This window comes from Astyanax mexicanus, chromosome 2, assembly GCF_023375975.1.
Source record: "Astyanax mexicanus isolate ESR-SI-001 chromosome 2, AstMex3_surface, whole genome shotgun sequence".
Lineage (NCBI taxonomy): Eukaryota > Metazoa > Chordata > Actinopteri > Characiformes > Acestrorhamphidae > Astyanax > Astyanax mexicanus.
This window is the reverse complement of record NC_064409.1, coordinates 30,567,140-30,585,751: the sequence shown is the minus strand read 5'-3', so window position 1 is coordinate 30,585,751 and position 18,612 is coordinate 30,567,140. Positions and strand designations below refer to the sequence as shown.

The 18,612-nt window shown below is 40.2% G+C and overlaps 2 protein-coding genes across 3 annotated transcripts in view; both read left to right on the top strand.

Moving 5' to 3' along the window:
* ada2b (adenosine deaminase 2b) overlaps nucleotides 1–18,612 on the top strand; it is a 210,196-nt gene that overhangs the window by 144,769 nt on the left and 46,815 nt on the right. The gene's annotated exons all lie outside the window — the stretch shown is intronic.
* Nucleotides 1–18,612, top strand: part of LOC103031542 (clathrin coat assembly protein AP180) — a 45,392-nt gene that overhangs the window by 9,247 nt on the left and 17,533 nt on the right. The window contains exons 2-16 of one of the 2 annotated variants that reach the window (XM_022671532.2): nucleotides 8,641–8,783; nucleotides 8,972–9,047; nucleotides 9,140–9,242; nucleotides 9,670–9,763; nucleotides 10,171–10,282; nucleotides 10,402–10,508; nucleotides 10,744–10,785; nucleotides 13,378–13,439; nucleotides 13,553–13,558; nucleotides 13,646–13,658; nucleotides 13,767–13,891; nucleotides 14,048–14,124; nucleotides 14,897–14,911; nucleotides 16,975–17,145; nucleotides 18,389–18,478. In XM_022671532.2, the coding sequence (XP_022527253.1) occupies nucleotides 8,641–8,783; nucleotides 8,972–9,047; nucleotides 9,140–9,242; nucleotides 9,670–9,763; nucleotides 10,171–10,282; nucleotides 10,402–10,508; nucleotides 10,744–10,785; nucleotides 13,378–13,439; nucleotides 13,553–13,558; nucleotides 13,646–13,658; nucleotides 13,767–13,891; nucleotides 14,048–14,124; nucleotides 14,897–14,911; nucleotides 16,975–17,145; nucleotides 18,389–18,478 (1,236 nt within the window). Of the gene's footprint in view, nucleotides 1–8,640; nucleotides 8,784–8,971; nucleotides 9,048–9,139; nucleotides 9,243–9,669; nucleotides 9,764–10,170; nucleotides 10,283–10,401; nucleotides 10,509–10,743; nucleotides 10,786–13,377; nucleotides 13,507–13,552; nucleotides 13,559–13,645; nucleotides 13,659–13,766; nucleotides 13,892–14,047; nucleotides 14,125–14,896; nucleotides 14,912–16,974; nucleotides 17,146–18,388; nucleotides 18,479–18,612 lie in introns of those variants that run through there. The other variant, XM_049474202.1, reaches the window with a different exon arrangement.

Sequence of the window (18,612 nt, the reverse complement as noted above, 5' to 3'; positions counted from 1 at the left end):
ACAAACTAGAAATATACAGGGAATAAACGGAGATAAATACAAAACGAAGAACTAGAGAACGTGGAAATAACTATAGCGAACGTGGCAAGACAAACAACGGGGGAAGGTGCAAAGACCGACAGCAAACGTAGACTAACAAGTACTATTTATACTAAACATGAAACAATGAACACCTGGGGAAACAGGTAACGAGGGGCGGAGCTACAAATTAGAAACACATGTGGAAAAGTACTGAGACGGGAGACACAGGGGAGCACAGGTCACGTGGGGAATGCACACAGAGACACGAGACGAGGCCAAGACGTGACAGAAGCCCCTCCCTAAACGCGCAGCTCCCGAGGCGCGTAAAAACGAACCCCAGGGGCCGGCGGCGGGGAGAGGCCGGGAAACACAAGAGACGAGACCGGGGACTTAACATGGGGCAGAACAGGAGACTGAACTAATGACCGGACAGGAGACTGGACAAAGAAAGGAGACTGGACCTTGGACATGAACGGAGACTGGACATTAGACTGTACACTGGACAAGACAGGAGACTGGACGGGGAACTGGACAGGGATCGGAGACTGGACATGGGGCATGACTGGTGACTGGACTGGACTGGACAAGGGAACAGGGACAAAAACATTAACCGGGACAGACACGAACACGGTTACAGGTACACAGAAACCAGACAAGACAGGAACAGGAACACAGACTGACACAGGAACCAGAACAGGGAGCGACAGGGGTACAAAATAAACTTGGGGATGCCCAGGACTGGCTAAAGTCTGTGGTGTGGTCCGTGGGGCCAGCCTGGGCACAGTTCTAGGGCTGAGGTCCGGGGCCCTTGGGGCAGACCTGGGTAGACGGGGCCTAGGGCCAAACATAGTCCTAGGAGCTGGAACTGGCGTGGGTGTGGTGACAGGTGCAGCTTGGACAGGCGCGGCAGCGGGTGCAGCTTGGGCAGGCGCGGCGGCGGGTGCAGCTTGGGCAGGCGCGGCGGCGGGTGCAGCTTGGGCAGGCGCGGCGGCGGGTGCAGCTTGGGCAGGCGCGGCGGCGGGTGCAGCTTGGGCAGGCGCGGCGGCGGGTGCAGCTTGGGCAGGCGCGGCGGCGGATGCAGCTTGGGCAGGCGCGGCGGCGGGTGCGGCTGGCGTCGGAGCTGGAGCAATAGGCACCACTGGCACAGGAACATAGGCGGTGGGCACCGCTGGCATAGGAACCTTGGCGGTGGGCACCGCTGGCACAGGAACATTGGCGGTGGGCACCGCTGGCACAGGAACATAGGCGGTGGGCACCGCTGGCACAGACACTGGAGCGGTGGGCACCGCTGGCACAGGAACATTGGCGGTGGGCACCGCTGGCACAGACACAGGAGCGGTGGGCACCGCTGGCACAGACACAGGAGCGGTGGGCACTGCTGGCACAGACACAGGAACGGTAGGCACCGCTGGCACAGACACAGGAACGGTAGGCACCGCTGGCACAGACACAGGAGCAGACTTGGAGACTTGGGCTGAAGGAGATTGCGTGGAGATGAGGGCTGCTGAAGAAAGCACAGAGACTTGAGCTGAACTCACCGCAGTGTATGCAGACTCCGGGGTGGCGCGAGCAGGAGAGTGTAGCGCCGTAACCATGGAAACCTTGGAGCGGAGAGCAGCTGCTGCTGCCGCGAGTGACTCGAAAACCCGGACTGGATCAGCTGATTTGCCGGACGAGTCTGGAGTAGGAAGCGCGGAGCCGCCGGTAGAGTCCAGCGCAGGGGATGTGTCGGAGCGCGGCTGTGTGGCCGCCGTGGAAGATGGATCTGCAGCCCTCGGAGAGGTGAGCGCCGTTACAGCCGGAGAGGAGAGCGCTGGAGCAGACGAAGAGGAGAGCGTCTTGGTAGCAGGGGATGCTAACGGAGTTAGCCGCGCCGCCGAATAGAAGGCTGGAGCAGCAGCCGCAGGAAAAGCTAGCAGGTTAGCCGCTGAAGCTAGCTGAGGAGCCGCTGAAACGGAGCGCGCCATGGGAGGCGGGCGGACAGAAGACGGCGTCTTGAGGACCGGCACTGCTGGAGATCGGTTCGGGGCGAGGGTGGCCTCCTCCACGAGATCGAGTGGACATCGGAATGCCGGGTGCAGAACTGACCCCGGAGGAAGCGGCAAGCGGGCTCGCGTCGGAGGGTAATCTTCGTCCTCCGAACTAGACGCGGCAGCTACATAGTTCCAAAAGTCCTCATCGCCAGCGTCTCTGACCACCTCGCCTCCCCCGCGGTTCGAGGCTAGGCCCATAGCCCCAACGGTTATGCCCCCCCCAAGAAAATCCTCCGGAATTCGGGATCCCTTAGAGCGCCTAGACCGAGGCCCTCTCCGGCCTCGAGGCCTCGGATTCTCCTGCGCCGGGATCCCGACAGAGGGGCGGCGGATGGCCGGCCCGGACCTCGGCAGAAATCTTCCCGCTACGTCCATAATTAAGGTCGGTTTTTCTGTAACGCGGGAACCAGACGGGAGGCGGACGTAAATGCGGGTAAGACCAGACTTTATTAAATAACAAAGAAACAAATAAACAAACAGGGGAATAACGGATATAAATAGGTGCATAAACAAACAGGGAAAAAACGTGAAACAGATAATAACAAAACAGGGCGAGGAAATATATACAAGGGATAAATACGTAAATATATACAACATAAACAAAGAAACAAACAGGAACTAAACGTGACTAGAAATAACGTGACCGATAACCAAACAAGAAAACAAACTAGAAATATACAGGGAATAAACGGAGATAAATACAAAACGAAGAACTAGAGAACGTGGAAATAACTATAGCGAACGTGGCAAGACAAACAACGGGGGAAGGTGCAAAGACCGACAGCAAACGTAGACTAACAAGTACTATTTATACTAAACATGAAACAATGAACACCTGGGGAAACAGGTAACGAGGGGCGGAGCTACAAATTAGAAACACATGTGGAAAAGTACTGAGACGGGAGACACAGGGGAGCACAGGTCACGTGGGGAATGCACACAGAGACACGAGACGAGGCCAAGACGTGACACAATCAAATAAACCCCCAATGACTAACACCTTGACTAAGCAATTTTCTGCAGGACATTCTGCTGTGCCATGCTTTGCACTACAGTACAAAAAAATAAAAAGTCAGGCACCTGTCCATTAAATAATGAATGATACAGGATGACATTGGACATTAAGATTTTTTACTTGTCCTATCTATTTTGAAGATTAACAGTGATAGTATGCATGCATTGACCTGCATGTAAATTAGACTACAACATAGTTTCATTAGATGTTTTCTGGTAAAGAATGATGAGACCTAAATGAGATGCTGACTATAATTCAAAGTGTATATGTGTGACATTTCTTCAGATAATGAAATAATAATTCCTCAGTTTTAGAGGAAATTATCATCTGGGTTGTATTTCAGTGTGTTTAATGCCTTATTATCATTTGAACAAGGTGAACGTATAGCATATCAGTTTATACAAACGCCAGTGTTGCTGACGGGATGAAACATTGTAGCCATGTGTTCACAGTAACATGGTTGAGCAGATGACCGTGTGTGTGTGTGTGTGTGTGTATTACCACACTGCCTCTACTCACACTAATCACATAATCTGGTCACACAGCAGCGGTGTCGTAAATAATACTGTAATCCGCCACAGTATTACTATTTGGACTCACATGAGCACACTTATAGGGCAATAGAATTGAACAGCAGTCTGACTGTGTGATGTATGTTTGTATGTATTTTATTGTAATGCAGGGTTTCTGCAAGCACTGGACATTTTAGCAACCATCAAATGTAAAAATGAGGCAAATACACTTATCGCACCCGACCATCAGTATGGGGTACCACAGCAAACACTTGTAGCCCCCGAGGCACCTCAGAAACCACCTATGATAGCACCATATCAACCACCTTGCAACACTGTAGCAGCCACTAAGCAACAACCTAACTACTGCATTAAATACTTAAACAGTCACTTAGCAATACTGTAGCACACATGTAGCTGTACACTAAGCAACTATGTAGGATACAAGAGGAACTATCTAACAACCACTTACAGTACCCGAGCAAATATATGGAATACCATGAAAAGCTAACCTTTTTACCATAGCAAATACCTACAGATCTTAGATCCTAATTCTGTATATCCTTCTTGCTGAATTTCTGTCATTAGTACTGCAAGTCCTAACACACAAGCCTGTGTAATGCGCATGTGTGCAAAAGGCTGGGGTTATGCAGTTGGTAGGGAGTAGGTCTGAACCCGAATATTCAGGTATTCGGATATTCGCTCGTTGAGTAGGTAATCGGTTTTTAATTTTGGTATTCGTATAATGTTTTTTTCCTTTTCTTAGCTCCACCTCGCGCTAAGTCCGAGTCAAGTCTCAAGTCTCTTCTGGAGAAATAAAAGTCAAAGTATTATTCCATGAGGCAAATAAGGGCCTGCCTTTAAAATAATGGAAAATGAATAAAAACTAATAATAACAAACTAATAACTAGCCAAAAGCCCAATAAAGTGTAATCTAACGAATTTCAAAAGATCAAAAATGAAAAACTCAGCAGAAGAGTAGAACAATAACTTAATATTACAATAAGTAAGCAAAGCTATGCGCTTTTTCAAATTTTGTTCTGCTGAACCGAGTGCTGGTATCAGAAAGAGTTCTGCATACTAGAGTTTAGATTATCTGCCTGAACGCCAGCCTGACTGACCCGATGCATGAACTCGGGCCTGCCGAGAATGTCCACCGCTTTCTTTGGGCCATGTCAGGTTCGTTGAAAAAAAATGTCTGTGTTTTAATGTAACAAAGCACACTGATTTTTGTGATGTTTCACCAGTTACAGCTCATCTGCCTGTTTAAAGCTCAACACATGAATTAATCGGTGCGCTGGGCACCTCGCATGCTCGCGGGGAATTTGGCCCGTCTGTCAAGCAAGATATTGGACAGGTTTGGGGGCAGAGATGAAGAAGTATAGCAGGTACATACCAGATTTGTAGTTTAATGCTCTACTAAATTAGTGGCTTCAAAACGGGCTCAATCTCAATCTCTGGATTTTTTCCTGCCTTCGGGCTGCATTTGACAGAAAGTCTAGTAGCTCCTCAGTCAGACAACAGTGTTAGCATATAAACCGCGTGCGATGTCCTACAGGACAATACAATTCAAAGTTCTGTATGCTAAATGACAAATAATCTAGCAACAAGCTAGAAGCTAATAAGCTAATAACATTTAATAATAACAGAAAAATAGATATAACATTGAAAAAATAAACAACTAAAATAAGCTTAAAATGCTATAAGAAATATAATCTAACGAATTCCAAAATATAAAATCGCAAACTACAAAAAACGCAAAGTAAAAAACCCATAGAACAGAATAAACAGAAAAAATAAATATGAAATTGGAAAATAACCAACTAATCTAAGCTCAAAATGCTAAAAGAAATAAAATCTAACGAATTTCAAAATATAAAATCGGAATATTGAACTGCAGCATTACAAAAGCCTAAGAGTGTAAACAAACAAAAAAAAACAGCCTATCACAGATTTTCTTGAGCCCGACCTGGCCGAGAAAAGGGTGGGAAATCATTTTTTTCAGGCCGGGGGTCTGTGGAAAATTTTGTGGTGAATTAAGGGGGCCGTGATTTTTCTTTTTTTTTTTTTATTTAATCCGTTTTTAATCCGTCTTTTAAAAACTAATATTCAAATATTCGCTCCCAATCAGTGCCGAATATCTGGAGCTGAAAAATCGCTATTTGGGCCAGCCCTAGTAGGGAGACAGACGGTCTGCCATCCAAACATTTCAGTTGTGCAAGCAAAAGGTTTTTACTGTAATGGATTATCAAAAGGAACTATCACTTTACTTTTTTTTGTCACCTACTGTACTTTTGCTACAAACCTATAGCTACCCCCATTTGCGCAAACTGTCTAAAGCAGTTTCATGTTGCCTAGCTAATAGCTAGGGTCCAGATCCTAATGACAAGCGCAGTCTACCTGCCCAAACATAGAGAACCTTATTGGCTGGAGTGTCTAGTTTAGTGCACCTAACTTATTCCTGACACCTTTAAGGTAGAGGAAAGACAACACTGAAATGTATTAATTTTGACTGTTTAGTACTTGCATATATGCACAATATTGTAAAACTTGTGATTTTAGCCTGTCAAAAGTTTTAAAACTTCACATATCCAAGTATTTCAAATATGTTGTAATCAAATCAATGTGTACACCATGGAATGTGTGTATCAAAAGATCTGCAACATTTGATGTAATTTTAGCTGGGTATTAATGAATGGATAGTACATTGTATTGATTTAACTATACATACACACATTCTAAACATACATTTATGCAGATTATCTTAGAATTCAGTTTAGGTTCCCAGCCAGAACAATTCTGCTAGTCTGGCTAGTCTGCTAGTCTGGCCTTGTTGCCATGGTAGAAACATGGTAGTGTGTATTGTGCTGGTGTAATTTTCTCAGTTATTTTCTGGTACTGGAATTTATACACACGTTAGTGTTGCTCCTGGCCTGAGAAAAGTTTGTCACCAGAAAACATCATCTGTGGCAAGAAACTGACCACTCAAGGAAGACTTGAGGAGAGCTAACACAAAGTGTATCTGGAAGAGATGAGCTATATTAAGACAATATTTTTTAATAAGAAAATATTTTTACAGTTATAACTTCACTGTAGAATTTTTTTTTAATTAAAAAATATTGTTTTAATATAGCCTAAAATTCATAAATATTATCTATGTTTAAAGAGCAATAAACAACAATAATCTGGTCATTTATATGTTTTAATTTAATCTTAAAATGACATAAATATTGATAAAGTTAATTTGTATTCATAGATATTTCAATGATAATCTTGTAATGTGATATTATTACCCATCCCCTAATACACCCCTAGGATATATAGTGCAAACAATAAGTGCAAACCACAACCAGTCATATTAAGCATATAGTTTGTGTTTTTTTTTCTCGTAAATCTCTTGTAATTTAACTATGCATAACCATAACCAGTCATATTAAGACTATGCTTGAAGTGCAAACAGAGACAGAACATGTTTTTTAATACAGTACAGAGTTAAGGGATTAGTACAACTGCCTATGAAACACTCACGTGTAGGATTTACTTACAGTATTTACATATGGTTTGTGTCTTGTTGGTCACTCTATGCCCGCTACTGTGTTGCCAGATCCCTCTTAAAAAGTCCACACTAAACTGTTTTTTCCCGTGAGACAGGTTTAAGCTTGACAAGAAATATTGCACATTTTAATCTCGCGAGATCTCGTCACACCCCTATTAAAATGGCATTTAATCCAAAACTGGCCTAATTCACAAAATATTTTTATTTTATTGTTAAACAATACAGATCACCCAGCCCAAGAGTAAACACTTCATTATACTTGATCTCCAGTAAGCCTAAGTGTGTATTGAACACACCTTTGAGGTGCCACACAAACACAGGCAGTATTGCTTGTGTTGTGGTAATCTGAGCTATTCCTGCCTTTGGTTCAGTCTAAACTATAGCAGTTCAGGGGCACCCTCTAGAATGCTGGGTGCACAGCTATATTTAAGAACTGACCTCTGATCAGATGTGCTGTTCCTCACCTTTTTAATCCTCTTAGGAAGAGTTCTTGTGTGGTTTTGTATTGGTAAACACTGACAAAGAGACATTAGCCATATTCCAATATTAGTTATTTATAAAATATGAAAATCTCAATTTGCAATCAATGAGCAAGTGAACTTCCAAATAATTGGCATATCCATTCAGATCTGCACCACAGATTTTGTCGGTCAAATCAAATTTGACCCACAAATTGCTTTCTTCAGGGAATCAGAAAATGCACATTAGCTTTTGTCGAAGTTTTAACTGTCATGATAGATATATTTGTTTGGATTATATATTGTCCCAGAATTATCAATGATATTAGGAAATAAAACATAAAATAGCTTTATTTAAAATAATTTAAAAAATCTTAAAGGTCTTATTCTGTTGTTTTTTCATTCATTTTAAAATGTCTAGTTGTGGTCTCTAGTATAAATGAATGCCATGTGAGCTGTTTTTTGTGAAATAAAAAGTGCTCAGGTGTTTCTATTCAGCCTCACTTTAGATCACTGATTAAAAGGTCTCTGAAGAAAGACAGTTTTTGTTTCTTGCTCATGAATATTCATACATGCAAACATATCGCCTCTGATTGGCTAACATCACTGCAGCAGAGAACACCTACCTGCCTCCTCCCACAGTCAATTTCACAGCTCTAAAGGACAAAATGTTGTGAGTGCAAGTAGAGACTGCCTGCCGCGATGCAGAACCCCCTCAACCACCCAACTCAACTAATTGATAAAGCAGCAATTGTGAGGCCTAGTTTTAACAAAATAAAAAAATATCTATTTGTATAGGGGCAGCGAAGGCATTATCTGAAGTGATTCTCTATGGAGTTACCTTTATAAATAAAATATAAATAGTTAATAATTATAAGGTATGTACATTCAGTTTGAGAAACCTATACTTAATGAAATAGATTTTAAGGCATAAAGAAGTCAGACAAAATTGATTATTAAAACAACCATAAAATAAGGTATGTTAATTTATGTTTGTCACAGTAATTTGAGTGAAATAAACTTTGCTGGTTTGTGTCTTTTACAGATCTGATCTCTGCTACCAATGAGACCAACGTGAACATCCCACAATTGGCTGATACTTTGTTCGAAAGAGCTATGAATGCCAGCTGGGTGGTTGTCTTCAAAGCCCTTGTCACCACCCACCACATGTGCATCCATGGCAACGAGGTTAGCAGCCAAGAAAGAATGGTGTTTTAGCATTATTAGCAATTTTTTTGTTTAATACTGTCAGAATTGTGTGCTCTCCTTAATTGTTTTCTACAATACATCACTTGATATACAAAACAGTAGCAGACATATAATAATGCACTTTTTAAGCTTTATATAAGCTTATTGTCTTCTTGTAATCATTGCAGAGGTTTATCCAGTATTTGGCTTCCAGGACATCCCTATTCAACCTGAGCAATTTTATTGACAAAACTGGAAGCCATGGTAAGTGTTCATGCGTGTGTCAGATTGTAATAAAGGTATATGGAACACCTGAACTATTTTAATCTTTATTCTTCTTCTTTCTGGATAACAAGGCTATGACATGTCCACATTCATCAGACGATATGCACGTTACCTGAATGAGAAGGCGTACGCTTACCGTGCAATGGCATTCGACTTTACTCGAGTCAAGAAAGGGTAACTCAATCTTTTCAAAACACTAGTACTTACATTTAGCAGCTTGGCACTGCGTTCTGATATATATATATGACCCTGGATCTTATTGCAGTAACAAATCTCAATTTGTTTAAGTAGTTTTGGAATAGTTTTGTGCTCCAAAACAAGATTGTTTGCTTACTTATGTTCACATATTTTAAACATACATAGGTGATACAGATATACAGAGGTGATACTATGGCTGTGACACTGCAGGTATTATCTCATGCTTGAGGTTTGCCTGAACACATTTTATTACTGTACACCTGGGTGTACGTATGTACTGTATAATGATAAACCTAAATATATATTAAATTACAGCAATTGTATTATAGAATCCATTGTATTATATTTGTTTGCTTATAGCGCACTTTATATTTTCTTCCTTTGTAAATGTGTATGTGTTTAGTGCTGATGGAGTGATGAGGACCATGGCTCCTGATAAACTGCTCAAGGCTATGCCTGCTCTGCAGACTCAAGTGGACACCCTTTTGGAATTTGATGTATGTATTAATAACTTGAAAAATTGAATTGTAAGTGCAGGCACATTGCTGTAGATATGAATGGCACTAACCCATTCTAGAAAACCCAGTGGAGATTGATGCAGATCTCTATTGTGGATATTACATGAATTTATATAACATACCTTCCACACTGTGTTGGGATTTAATTTCCTAAATGAGCACATTAATTACTATAATGTATTAGTACTGCCTAGAATAAAATAATCCATTTATTACACCATTTATTCCCACTCAAACAGAAAAAGAAAGAAAGGATGTATGGTGTCAGTATTGTCAAAAAGATGTATATTTAATTTATTTAATTGTGTTATGTCATTTAATTGTCTAGGTACACTAATGTATTACATTAATTTCGCAGTGTTCACAGAGTTTTCTTTTTATTGCAGGTTCATCCCAAAGACTTGAACAATGGCATTATTAATGGAGCTTTCATGCTTCTCTTCAAGGATTTAATCAAGCTATTTGCATCCTACAATGATGGAATTATCAACTTATTAGGCAAGAGACATTGTTCAGAAACTTCTTTACTGCTAAAAGGCATGTTTTACTATTAATAGGATGCTTCTTTCAAAGTGCCATCAGTGATCTATAGAATGCTGTGATCTGTGTTTTTGCAGAGAAATATTTTAAAATGAAGAAGTCTGACTGCAAGGAATCTCTTGAGATCTACAAGCGGTTCTTAACCCGAGTGACGAAGATTTCAGAGTTTATGAAAATTGCAGAGGTTTGAAAAATTATTTATCAATGCTCTGTTCTTCATCAACCATCCTAAAGAGTTAACCTTCAAATACAGTTTGTGAGCTTGATGAGGGTTGGAGCTGAAGTATACAGATGTATTGATATTCACCAATCAGTGTAAAATGCACATTTTAAAATAGTATCAATGTCATGCTTGGGGTTCAAATATGACTGATCTGATGATTTTCTTTTTTATTGTGTTTAAATATTCTTTTTTCCAGCAAGTTGGAGTGGACAAAAATGACATTCCTGACATATCTTATGTAAGTCATAAATGATATTGTTCACATGAATTCTTTTATATACAAATGTTGAAAAAGTTAATCTGTTAAAATCAATTTGTTTTGCAATTGGCGTAGCAATCAGACATGCCCCTACAGTTTGCGCTGAAGAACCTAGTATTCTTCGGTTCCTGATTTCGGTACCGAAGAATCTGAACAATGCTGGTTCTGGTTCTTATAGCGGTGTAAGGTCTTATCACCATAGCATAGAAGTAAACCTCTGGACTTTGTTTCCTAATGTTACCAGTTTAATCCAACACAGAGTGATTTAATTTCACCCTTCTTTTTGTAAATTACACACATACACCAGTCTACCATAATATTAATATCACCTTGTTTTATACATTAACATCTGTCATTACAAACTGAAATATATATATTTTTTTTCTGTAGTGAGTGTAGTATTCCATAGTAGATTGTATTTTTGAAACCCTTTGTAGGACTAGGTAAAAGTAGCAGTAAGTCTTACTGGGTCTTCTCTCTTAATGATGGGTGTCCTTAGTGTCTTCATCCTGGGGTTGTGACTGATCTGGCAGACTCAGACAATGAGGACTGCCCCTTTAACAACTGCCGGGAAGAGGGCCCGGTAACCATGTTGACAGCAGAGTCGCCCAGGCTGCATCCCAGTGAATTGCTTTTTTTTTTTTTTTTCTCCACCAAACCCTACCTGAGCTTTAGTACAGAAATTAAACAGAGACAGTAGTATTGCTCTGTCTGTCACCCTAACTTTAGTGACAGCGCCATTGTTTATGCCCATATTTCATGTTCCACTAAATTTCTGAATGGCTGGAATGAATGGGCTTTTAAAAAAAAAAATTACCTTTATCACATTTTGTGTTAAATACATATGTTCAGAACCTCTCCTGAACAACGCTGGATCCTCTTAATTATGAAATCGTTTAAGAGTTGTAATAAATATAATGCTAAAATCAAACAGCATACTGTGCTTAATTATTTACATGCTTAATTTTAGCATTGATACTAAAACAGCTGTGAAGCTCTGGTCGTATATTTTCATTTTACAGCATATTACAGAATTATATCTGATCCAACTATTGAACTAACTGCCATCACTGAGGCGAGATGGGTATATTATAGCAGGTAAACACTAAAGCATAGCATAAAGCATGGAGTTAGTCCAGGACCAGGCGTTACCAGTGTAGCTGAAATGAGTGGTATTAACGTGTTTAATTAGTGAAACAGATGCTTGTTCTGTGGGCTATTATACTGGTATGAGCACTGATCACACTGGCCAAACACCCTGGTTGTTCTGACAGACCAGCAAGACCGACGTGCTGTGCTGGTCAAGAGCTACTCAACCAGTCTATTTTTATTCAGATACTTTGAACATTTAGACCAGCTTAAATAAAACAATTTGTCACGATAGTGTTTATTTGAATTTACAGCAGTAGTATGAGTTATAGTGCAGGCTTTTGTTTATCTTGTAAAGATTCTGATGAATTTTATTATGCAGTGAAATAAATGTTTGGTGTTACATTGTTTTAGTACATTAAGCTATGTTAGCTTTTTTCTTTATAATAGGTTTCAGTGGGAAGAAAAGCCATGTTAAGCTGGTACACATTAAGCATTTTAGGCTCTTCACCTATCTAGCTAGCTCTATGGTTCTAAAGCTTGGTTCTGGAGTAACACTGTGCTGCTTGCTTTAGTGTTTTCCTGCTGTAACACACCAAGCTCACCTCACTCGGATTATTAGTTGGATCAGGTGTGCTGTAATTGGAATAAATCATTGACTATATAAACAATAAAACCTGTGGGAAATCGCTTCTCCAGAGCCAGGACTAAGAACCACTTTCTCTTCTTATCTGCTTTTTACAAGTTCTGAAAGTAGCATAGACTACACTGCTCAACATAACCAGACTGTAGTTTACATCTCTTTCAATACCTTTATACTAATCTCTGATTAACATTAATCTAAAACATATGACTAAAGCTCGACAACTGCTACTCTGTTAGCGTAGTGTGCTGCTGTTCCGTGTCCTATAACGTTTGCACATTAGCATTAGCAGTACCACAAAATGCGATAGAATTTGAAAAGGCCATTCATTCTGGCAATTGAAAAATTCAGCTTAGACACAAATATGAGCATACTGAGTACTACAGACAGTTGCACAACTGCAGTGGTCTATGCTAGGTAGTTGATAAAAGAACAGGTTTTTGTAATTGGTAATTGCTGAAAAAAATAACTAATACAGCTATACAGATCTAACAAGTATCTAACTTGTTAGGAACAAGTAAGTAACTAATATTCTTAGCAAGATTTCTGATTGATTTCTGATGATTACTAAAACGAATGTGGCAGCTGAATGGAAGAAGCAATGAGCTGGGATTCAGCTTTGGTTCTGGGCCTCTGCATAAGTTTGCTGTGTGATGGTGTGTTAAACTAATGTTAAGTGTCTTTAACAGTCATTAGTTGCCTTGTTAATTGTATCAATTCGTTTTTAAAAAATGCTTGAAATTAAGGCGTGCTCTTGTCAGAAATTGTGGAAATGCGATTTTGGGGGTATTCTGCTTGGTGTTGATGATCACTTATTTTGTTCATGTGCTGCTTATTAGGCCCCCAGCAGTATTCTGGAGTCTCTAGAAACACACATGAACAGTCTAGAAGGAAAGAAAGGGTAAGTAAGACTCAAGAGCTTTTTCATTTTTATAGACAATGCATAGATGAACTTATAACCGCAAAAAAAATCCTTTTCATGTTTTTTTCTCTGTGTGTCATTTGAATTGTCAGAGAGGGGTGAGTTTCTTTTTTTTGTTTACTTATTTTTAACTGGTTATAAAACCCATTGTCTAAATGAATATTCTTTCTTTTTTCATATTTTAGATCTCCAACAAAGGTAAACTGTCTTTCAATTGCATTATATGCACTTACACTACACACTGTTCACATTCAGATAAACACAGGCATAAACTCACACCCTGTTTTTTTTTGTATTGTGCCACAGGGATCGCCCACCAACAATGTGTCTCCAACTTCCACTCCTGCCAAATCCGGAGGAGCTGTTCCCACTCTGGAGCCGCCCCCCACTGAGGCTGCAACTGCAGCTGCACCCGCTGAGGCTGCCACTGAGTGAGTGACCACTATGTCATAGTAAATATAAGAATTATCACAGTACCATATCTAGAAGAATAGAGGCCATATGATGTTTTACACATCTTACACAAAGACATGAACAGAGTTTGTGTGAAGAGATCATTTAATATCAAAATCCTTTTTCCTTTCTAGTTCTTTGTTGGACTTGGACCCACTGTCCTCTTCAGGGCCATCTGCAGGTGCATCAGCTGCTCCTACATCCTGGGGAGGTAAGAGCTCCTGTGTTCATCCATGGATGCTATAAGCCAGATTAATTTTGACGGGGAGAGCTTTATACCCCTCTTGCTGCTCCAGAGCATTACATTCTCTTGACTACACATTTCTAGGAAAATTAAACCCCTGTGTTAGTAATGGGTGCACATTAAAGTAATGTAATAAACTAATTAGAAGGTGTGTCTGAGTACTAAATGCCTAAGCATATCCTTTATGTGTGATTCAAAATGTTTGGTAGCACAACAAATCTTCTGTTGCAGCCCGCATCAGATTTAAAACACTGACGCTGGCCTAAAAAGAAAAAAAATGGTCCAGCTTTTTCATACATGATGGCAATGGTCAAAGCTTTGAGCTTTCAGTATGGCTCTGCTTGACCCACCATCACTCAAGTCCCACAGATGACAAACATCTCGATTCTTCTCTGTACTGCACCAAGGTGGTGGAACAAACATCCACTGGGTGACAGAACAGCAGAGTCGCAGTCTGCAAACGCGGACTGAAGCTTCATCTTTTTAAAAAGTTTATAAACAAACACTCTTCTTCTAGGTGTCCTAAGCATTATCAAAGTTGATTTTTTGTTTGGATTCTAGTATCTACAAACAATCAATAGATATTTTGAAGTATCAATGAAGCACTTTTTTAAGTCGCTGTGGATAAGGGTGTCTGATAAATCCCCTAAATGTAATGTATACTTAAGCAATTGCTACTTGCTTTGTAAATATGTTTTGTTTGTTTCTCGTTTCCTTCTCTTATACTGTGCTGCTGCAGATTTGCTGGGATCAGGTAAGGGATATTTTTGCAAGTTTACAGTGGCAGAGTTCTGTAGGTCTTTGTGCAGGATGCTTGCCACATCTACACTGGAAGATTCCTCAATTTCAGATATTTTTTAACAATTGTTATGTTGCAAGTTGTAAATGTTTTGTACTAGGTCACTGTAGCATTGCTGATACTTAACCCTTAGATGTCTGAACTAATTGAGTAACATCAACTGGCTTAAAGATGCCAAAGAATACAACAAAATAGTTTTTCTTTGACATAGTTAAGTAATAAAAATGGTACTGCATTTATAAACCTTGTGCAAGGTGCGATACAAGGCCCGTAGCAAATTTACACCCTCTCAGCAGTCTATTTTTACGTCTTGCATCTGCACCATTAAACTAGTGTTTAGGAATATATCTACACTAATAGGTGTGGTGGTCTGGAAGTGAGGTGTGTTCAGGTAAATATCTGGTGTGTTTCTATCTTGGTGGCAGGAGATACAGGTGCACCACTGACTGATTTAAACCCTAAAACAGACAACAGTCAGACAGCCAATCCTATTTTAGGCATGCAGAAGCACCATGAGCATTACATGCGCTCAGTGTGTGTATACCCCCACTCACTAAACACACACACACACACACACACTGATGTGCTGCAGCGTGCAAATTCAGCTTTTACATCAACAATAAACAGAATTTCACAGCATGAATGAGCAGGTCAGTATCCTCTGCTGAGACACGTAAATGTGCCAAAGTCAGAGCGCAGCAGTGACAACTGGCACACTAAATGGTTTATTTCACATTCCGCCGAAAACACACTCATGATTAACTAACTAACTAACATGGTGCCTCCGGTTTCTTCCCTCTCCTAAGGCCTTCTGGCAGCAGCTCAAAATATGTTCCAAAGAACATATTTTTGGCACAGTGGGCAGAGTAGGTTGAATGGGCTTGGAAATATGTTGTACACCATATGCATCAGGAACTTGAGTCACACTCTTTTTGATTTCTCTAAGTTCAGACCAGGTGATCTTGTGGACTGCATGGTTTCAAATAGTCTAAGCCCTCTATTTGTGCAAGGCTCTTCCTAGATCAAGCAGTGCAAGTCTTTTCCCACATCTTATCATAGTGTGGTCCTGCACTGCTCCCAAGCCCAGTTCTGCTAGCTGCTGCAGAGCCTATAAGATTCTGAGTTGTTGCCTTGCTTCTGCTTGGTTAAGTTTGTCCTGTGCCTGTCGCTTCTTACTGATTATAACTACAGTTCCTACCCAGGCTTCTTGTCTCTGTACAGTATAAGCTGATAATATAGTGTTTTTGATACTAGAGAGCAGTGACCTTGTCACTGCAGCTTTTTGTATAACAGTGTCAATAAATGAGCTCAGACACAAGGATCACAAGCAAGCAAGGATCCATTCTAAGCTTACACTAGCCAGTGTGCTGTTATAATTTCTTCACTCCAATGTCTGATGCTAACCTCCAAAACAAATTGAAATACATCAGTTAAACTTAAACCACTGGATTTTAACGGTGAGATTTGAAACAAAACTAAAATAATCACAAGCAAAATAACATCGTTTTTAATGTTTTTTTTTTTTTTTTTACACCAACCAAGATCACATACAAGTTATGCAGCATGGAATAAATACTCAATAAATGTATTCTTTGGCACCTTTTCATTTTTCTTTTCTTTTTTGAATTGTTAACAATTAGGTAAACAATTGTTAACAAAAAACAATTGTTAACAAGAAGGTAAAGGATGATTGACAATATTGTACATAAAAAATTGGATGATGCTCATTATAATAAATTAAAATGTAATTGCAATGGCTAATTAGCTAATTGCAAACTTTTGTTATTTTTGGCAAAAACTGTGACTTCTAAGGGTTGATAATGTTGCTGGATGCAAAGCTGAGAGACTGCATTATAAATCAAGCCAGTAGATTTCCTTTAACATTTCTTTCTAATCTTGTCTTAGATCGAATCTCTCTCTCTTCTTTCTCCCTTAAATGTGCTCCTGTCCTCTGTTTTGCCTTTGTGTTCTGTTGTCTGTCAATGTATGCTTCTGTTTCGGGGTCATGGCTTATGTAGAATTCGGTTCCCTCACCACGGAGACTCTCCTTCCCGACCCCTCTCCCGCTGTAGACTCCACCTGTCCTGCGACAGCCGCACCTAGCGCCACAACCGGTGAGGCAGCCATCTCTTTAGCTCCTCCCACTACCGCTGCCGGCTCCACCTCCGGCTCAGCGGATCTCCTTGGAGGTCAGTAGAGAGGTTTCCTTCACAGAAATGGCTAAACTGAGAAGAAAAACAGAAAAGCACGTGCTCCATCTGTGACTTGGATTCACAGATGTATTCAGCATGTTCATGCACCTATTGTCTCAAGGGGAGGTTCATCATTCTGAATTCTGAAAAGAATGAGGCAAGATCCCAGCATGTCCTGAGATATAGGCTCTTATTTAACTGGGATTCTTTTTTTTTATACCAATAACATCAACCTAATTCATCTTCTTAAAAAACATACTCTGGTCTTAACCCAGTTGTGAAACTGCCAATTACATGCATTTAGTTTAAGAATTGGTTTGTGAACTTTTTGGAGAAAAGAAAACTGGAGAACTCTTCCCTTATAAACTTGCTCAGTTTACACAATTCCTGATGGTTCGACCCTTCTCCCATTCCTCATAAACTTTCATCTTTCACTTCATCTTCTCCTCTTTAACTGCATTCCTGTATTTTTGCACTATATGTACCTCACTTATTGTCATTTATCTCAAATTTCAATATTCCATTATTGCTTTGCTTATAGATCCTGAATCAAATACAGGCTGTTAAAGTATAGTGAATGACAGAAGAATGCTTAAAAGTGAATGTTTGACAATAACTCTCATAAATGCATAATAACACCAGAATTGTTACTGAAAGTCAGTTGTACTAAAAAAACAGGCATGCAGATTTAGCATTGTGGGTTTATTTAAACGTTAAGTAAGTTTTAGTACTTCAGTGAATGATTATTGAAAAAATAATGAATATTAGAATCCAGTGCCTTTATTAAATCGTTTAGTATAACTTTTCCTTTGTCTGACTACATCTGCTAGATCTGTGTGTGACTACCAATGCCTTGGGCAGAAAGTATAAAAGGACTGTACAGATGGAGTGTAGATTGTAGAAGGGAAGCTTCTCTAGTTTAACATGGAATTTTTAGCATGTTCAAACAGCTGCAAGTCAGGAGCGACAAATCTATCTTTTTTAAAGATTTAACAGCATAGACCTAGAGATCTAACTCTTTATGGAGCTTCTGGTGATACTTTTTACTGACAGATCCAGAATTTGTGTCCTTAAAACAGTTCTGTCCACTTATCAGATTGCATGCCAGTTATGTTTAATCTTCTTCTGCTCTTATCTTTTTATTCCTCTAAGTGTCTGTTTCTTCTTTTCTCTTGCCTCTCTTTCACTACTCTCTGGTTTGATCCGTCATCTCGACTGTTGATCCCTGTTGGGGATTCAGGCGCATTTGCGAGTCCACCAGCTGACTCTGCAGAGAGCGGGGCTGCAGCCACCACAGCTACTGCTGCTGTTGAAGCTACTTCTGCAACTGGTGGGTGGTGATGACAGTGTGGTTATGTTATGTAGACATGTAGACAAAATCCCCTTGTCTGTATTATTACTTTTGTTGTAAAGATTGGTGGTTGGCTTTTTTAATGTAAGATAAGGACCATGCTTCTTAAGATG